The sequence below is a fragment of the Phocoena sinus genome, chromosome 8 (assembly GCF_008692025.1).
Source record: "Phocoena sinus isolate mPhoSin1 chromosome 8, mPhoSin1.pri, whole genome shotgun sequence".
Classification (NCBI taxonomy): Eukaryota; Metazoa; Chordata; class Mammalia; order Artiodactyla; family Phocoenidae; genus Phocoena; species Phocoena sinus.
In genome coordinates, this window is record NC_045770.1 from 104,415,248 (window position 1) to 104,421,247 (window position 6,000).

At 56.1% G+C, this 6,000-nt stretch overlaps 1 protein-coding gene across 2 annotated transcripts in view; it reads right to left on the reverse strand.

Moving 5' to 3' along the window:
* Positions 1 to 5,596, reverse strand: part of SPTBN2 (spectrin beta, non-erythrocytic 2) — a 29,443-nt gene extending 23,847 nt beyond the window's left edge. For both annotated transcript variants that reach the window (XM_032641492.1, XM_032641491.1), the window contains exons 1-6: positions 5,173 to 5,596; positions 2,960 to 3,111; positions 2,353 to 2,526; positions 1,437 to 1,528; positions 1,199 to 1,279; positions 792 to 907 (exon numbers count right to left, since the gene is read on the reverse strand). In XM_032641492.1, the coding sequence (XP_032497383.1) occupies positions 792 to 907; positions 1,199 to 1,279; positions 1,437 to 1,528; positions 2,353 to 2,526; positions 2,960 to 3,111; positions 5,173 to 5,350 (793 nt within the window). In that variant the 5' untranslated portion in view covers positions 5,351 to 5,596. The remainder of the gene's footprint in view (positions 1 to 791; positions 908 to 1,198; positions 1,280 to 1,436; positions 1,529 to 2,352; positions 2,527 to 2,959; positions 3,112 to 5,172) is intronic.
* Positions 5,597 to 6,000: the final 404 nt, after the last annotated feature.

Consider the following 6,000-nt stretch of genomic DNA (forward strand, 5'->3'; position numbering starts at 1 on the left):
CAAGACTGCTCTCTGCTCTCCCAGAGAGGTGACTGAGGAAACAGGCTCTGGAGCCAGGCTGCCTGAATTTGAATCTCAGCTCCACCAGCCGTATGACCTTGGGGAAGTCACTCAAGCTTTACAGGCCCCTGTCTTCTCTTCCATAAATGGAGCAGGATATTGATTTCAAAGGGGGTGTCGTGAGGATTAAATTAATTAGAGCACGTCAAGTGTAGTGCCAGGTACAAAACAAGAGCTCAGTGGCCATTCCCAGTCTCATCAGCATTAGATCAGAACCACAGGGGCCAATGAGTAGGGTCAGCTGACCATAAGGCCAGTGCTTCGTGAGACCTCAAGGTCACGGAGCTTAATTTAGAACCCTAGAGTTTTGGGATTAGAAGGGCCCTTAGAGACCACGGAGACCAAATCTTCTCATTTTAGAGATGAGGAAACTGAGCCACAGAGAGGCCAAGCGACTGGCTCTATGTCACAGAGCTGCTCCGTAGAGGGGCTGGGATAGAACCATACCCCAGGGCTCTTTCTGCCACGGGGCTGCCTTTCTTCCTATATTGAGATCTACTTTCCACGCCATAAAATTCACCCCTTTAAAGTATTCTATTCCACGGTTTTTAGTACATTCACAAGACTGTGCCACCGTCACCACGATCTAAATCCGGAACATTTCCGTCACTTCCCAAAGAAACCCCGTAGCCATCTGAGCGATCTGCAGTTCCTTCCCGTTCTCGCCGCCCTCAGCCCCTGGCACCCACTCATCTACCTTCTGTCTCTAACCCACAGCCTCTCTGCCCCACCTTCAGGATCCAGCAGCTTCGTAAGTCCCAGCTCCTTCTCAGCCAGATTGAAAGCGTTCTGCAGATTGTAATGTGCATTACACTTCTTCAGGGACTCAAAATCCAGCAGGTCTGGCCTGGGTGGGGAAGGAATATAGAAGGTATCAAGGGCACGTGAGATTCTGAAGAGGAAAAGTAAACCACCCCTATCTTTCTCCCTAAGTCCCCAACCCTCCCCGCCCCAGGGCTCCCATCGCAAGCCCTCCATGCGGTAGGCACCCCGACATCCTGGCTCTTCTCCGAATGTTCCTTTCTCGTAACTGCCGTGTAGCTCATCTCATCTCACTGCTTTGTCTATGTGTGCCTGGGCCCACGGGTCACCAACCCATCCAGTAACTCAGACGAGCTCTGAACCCCCGTCCTCTCACCGGTGTTTATGTACAATGGCGTTGAAGGCCAGCCCATCTCTCCAGCTGGTGGTGAAGTTGTTCACATTGACGTTGGGGTACCTGTAAACAGAGGCCAGGATAGACAGTGAGGAGGGCCACCCCGGTCTGTGCCTCGAGGATGGACCTCCAGCGTGTGGTTCCTGGCCCCCATCCTTCCTTTACTGCACAGCCTCGGGGCATCCAACCCTCCAAGGCCACGCTGCCTGGGCAGCCTCACCCCGCGGTCTTCATCTGGCACCACAGCAGCAGGGCATCCTTGGCTGACTTCTTCTCCTTATTGTCTTCTGTTTCCACACTTATGTCTTGGATCTAAGAAGGAAGGAAGGAAGGAAGGACAGAAGGAAGGAAGGGAGGAAGGCAGGCCCTCACTCCCTGAACAGGGGCTCCTGGAATTATCAGAGATGCTCAGAGATACACGGCAGGAAACTGCTCCTTAGATTCCTGGATTAGGGGTCCAAGGACAGAGCCTGGGGACCTTTCCTCCTGGGTCAGTGACCACAAAACTTCAGGTCAAAGGGATCTGAGGCAGCAGAATGGGGTGGGAACTCAGAAGAGTGGAAGTGCCTCGAAGCGAAGAATGCGGTTCCTGCAGGTGGGGGAACTGCAGGTAGTGGAGTGAACATTTCCTGACAGCTGGGTTTCAAAGGTGAAGCTGACAGAGCTCTGCTTAGGGCTGGAAGGAGCAGGGGAGGTCACACCCAGGGAGGAGGCAGGGGAATCAGGAGAGCTGTGATGGCGTTAGGACACTGGACTGTCTTTGCTCAGAGCATAAGAAGGAGTAGGGTGGCTGTTCTCTTTTGAGGGAGGTGAGCAGAGTTTGAGGCAGCGGAGTGGGCTGGTGACCAGACTCCAAATGTAGCTCTAAAACTCTCCGTGGGGAAGGACCAGTCTGTAAAATTTCCAGCCCCTTGTGCAGCGACATGTGGTCCTATAGCCCGTGACCAGTACACAGACCAGGCCACAGGGAATTTGCCACAGAAGTTTGACAACATCCACGCTGGCCTCCACCCTGTTTAATGAGGAGCGTCCCCTGATTTGGCGTAGGAGGTCCTAGGCCCTCCGTGTGTGCAGTGACCTCGGGGGCTGCAGCACCGGTGTGCAGGGCACCCACCGAGCAACACCGTGCGGGGTACCTGGAATCGAAGGATGATGGTCCACACCAGCCCGAGGGTCAGGCGGTGGTTCCCGTCCACAATGTCATGCGAGCCCACATTTTCCAGGTGCACTTTTTGCTCCTTCAGGAACTGCAGCGCCTTGTCCACATTCTCCAGGCAGTGGATCCGCATGCGGCCCTTTGTGGGCTTTGGCTGTCGAGGGACCGGGGACACAAAGCCATGGGACCGTGGGCCTCCTCTTCCTTCCCTCCTAGCTTTCCCGGGGCCCTGCTTCCTACACCTTCCCCATGACCTCCCTCAGGAATACAGGGCCCGCCCCAGGGAGCTAAAGCTGAGTTGCAGATGAGGCTTGAGGCAGATTAAGATTCCCAAGGGAATTAAGGACACCCAGAGTGGGTGGGAAAAAAATGTTTTCAATGGGGCCACTGTTCCTGTCTCCACGAAGCAATGCTCCTGGTTTAATTCACACAGCAAAGCCTCTCAAAATGAAACCATCCTCTGAGCAGAGGGCGGCCACTGCTTTCTGCTCTGTGCTGTCACTCTTCTCGTTCGGGGCCACTCCCATAGCTTGGTCCCCTTGACCACTGTCTCTCAGGCCTCCTCCTCCCTGGCGACCACAGCTCACCAGTGTCTCTCCCGAGAGCACCTCGAGGAGCCTCAGGAGGTTACGTCCATCCCGGAGGTCGCTGTACAGGTCTCCCACCCGGCATGTCACCCGGGCCAGGTGAGAGTTGACCCACTTGGTGAAGGTTTTCTTCTGCACAGCTTCTCGCTCATCTGTGGCAGCAACATGGGGTCATTTCTGCCCTTCAAGTACCGTGCACCTGCTTCTAAACACCAGTTGGTGGGGTTGGGGAAGTGAGGTCTGGGGAGGAGGAACGGCAGGAAGACGGCCGGAAGGAAAACCCACAGCTTAAAAAGCCGGGAAATACAGAAATTGGAATGAGTTCATAAGCAAGGTGAAGAACAAAAATAAGAGATGGAAAACAGGCTTTGAGAAGAAAGGATGAAAGAAATTAGAAGCAGGGGACATGCAGGGGAGGTCTGGGATCAGGACTCTGTCATGTAACAGTGGTGAAATGCTGTTGCTTCACCCATCAGGGCCTCACTTTCCTCATCTGTAAGATGGGCACATTACTTTCTCTTTCAGCAAGTCATTGTGTTGACTGAGACAACGTGTGTAAGATGAGGCACGAAGTGGCTCCTCCATGAGTTACTGTTTATAGGCATGATCTAACCCGAAAGAAAGAGTAAGAGTTGCTCAGGTCGGTCCAGCAGGAGGTATGGCTGTTCCCTTTTGGTGGTGGACAAAGGAGAGGGTGTGAACTTAAATTACAGCAGCCGCTGTTCCAAGTGGTCATTAGAAGGATGTGACATTATAGAGGCTGCAGGCCTCCTGAGTCAGCTTGCTCTCCTGGGATAATTTAAAGAAAAGACAGGCTCCTCTACTTCTGGGTTGACTCAATTGGTTGCAAGGGGATCCTGTCCCAGGACACTAATATTCCAATGCCAAGAGGGAAAACGTCATCGTGAAAGTAGGAAACAGGGGAAACAGTGAGTCCAAGAAACACAGGGTGGGGGCAGGGAGAAACCAGGCAGAGTTTAGTGTCAATCTCAAAAAAAGTGAGGAGTGCCTGCTGCCTGGTCCACAGGGGGACCTGCTGATGAGGGGATGCTGTTACATTTCACAGAAAAATAAGAATTAAAAGTATTATAAATGACAACGTGAGGGAAGAGGCTCAGCCCATCGGAAGCTGCTCCGGCCACTAGGATTTCCACCAGTTCTCCCCAGAGGAGCCCAGTGCAAGGACCCAGTCCAAATGGCCAGGGCCTGAAGAGTCACTTGTCCTTCCGTCTCAGCACCAGCATCTCGGAAACCGAAAAGACTCATCCCTTAATCTCACATTCCTATGCACCTCACCCATAAAGCATAGCGACACACCCATGTCTATTTCTGTCTTTCTTACCTCCAACCCCGTACCTGGGACAACCTTGGGGTCCTAGCAAATGCTCAGATATCCTGATGCTCTGTGGGCCTTCTCTCAGGGTCCACAGGCCCTGCCCGAGCCGGGGACTGCCCGGAACATCAGCCATTACTGGACCCACGGAGTCTGCCCTGATGCCAGGCACACGGGGGTGAGGCCGTTTTGGCGCACAGGTAGCATGAGAGGGGAAGATGTGGAAACGGGGGCAGCTAGGAGAAAAATGTGCAAAGCCAAGCGCCAGGGACAAAGTGTAACTTTACAAGGCGTCCACGGACACACAAGACACAGTGGCTCCCAGAGATACACTGGAGTATGGCCGCCAGGGTGAACACAGCCTGCTCAGACATATACCTGAGCCTGTCTGCACCAGCTCCCTTTGACACACTCCCTGGTTTCCACACACACTTAAGACACCCACTCAGAAACCCGGGGCAGCACAAACACGCCCTAGGTCCCTCGCCTACTGGCTCACTCTCCCAGTCTCCTTCCCTGACCACCCCAGCGGGCGTTTCCTCCCAAAGGCTGGAAAGTCTCAGCGAACCACGTTCGCTCCCCGCCTTCGAGGACACACGCCCAGCTGGGCCCCGACGCCGCCGTCACACCCGCTCTCGCTCTCACCGCCCCTCCAGCGGGTCCAAGCCTTTCCCGATTCTGTCAGCATCCCCGTGTTTCCCGGCCACTTGTAATTATTCCCCCGGCACTTTGTCTCCCAACACAAACGTCTGAGTCACAGAAGACGCTCCCCCCGACCCCGGGTTCCTGGTTCGGGCTCCTCTCCCACGCCCCCCGGGCCCCTCGCTCCGCGGGGCCCCCTCTCCGCGCGGCTCCCCTCCGCTCGCCCCCCGGAGCCCACCTTGAAGCTGCTTGAAGCGTCCCTCCAGCATGCTGGCGTATTGAGCCGGGCTGATGAAGGCAGCCGGCGAGAGCGGGAGGCCCCCGGGGTTCTGAACCTCTTCCACAGCCTCGTAGTAAAACTCGCCGGCCCCGTTCAGGCCGTGCCCGTGCGCCCTGCTCACTCCGTGCCCGTTCATGATGCTGCTGCCTCTCACTCTCCCGGGGCCCAGCGTCCATGCTCTGCCCGCGCCGTGGCGGGGCGCCGAGGGTCGGCTCCCCCTCGAGCCTGGGATCCCGCGAGCCTGGGGTCCCCGGGTGGCAGGGGGTGTACCTCAAGGACGGTGGAAGTTTCGAGGAGTGGGAAAAAGGAGTCACGGGATGTCTGAGCCCCGAGCTGCGGGACCCGTCGTCAGAACACACCTGGCTGCGGCGAGAGGAGACGGAGGCAGCTCCAGACAAACAGGTCGGACAGTGACGGGGGAGGGGTGGGAGGCGGAGCTTTCCGGCTGGGGCAGGGCCAGGCCCCGCGGGCCGCAGGAGGGGAACTGCCGGCGCCTTAGAGACCTGCGCGTCTGGCCCCGAGTTGCCTCCGAGTACACAAGACCCGAGGGAGAGGCCCCCGAAGCAAAGTCCTGCTTTCCCAAGGTCTGCAGGTGTGATGAGGATGCCCCCTCTCTGTGACTCTGGGAGGTCCCCCTTCAGGATGTGGGCTTTGATCCCCAGCTCAGGGAGCAGAGAAAGAGAAATCCTTGAAGGGGCAAAGCCAGCTCAGTAGTACTAGCCAGGCACTGTGCTAGGTGTTTGCTTACATTCCTTCATTTGTGAGATAGGTGTTGTTATCTTCCTC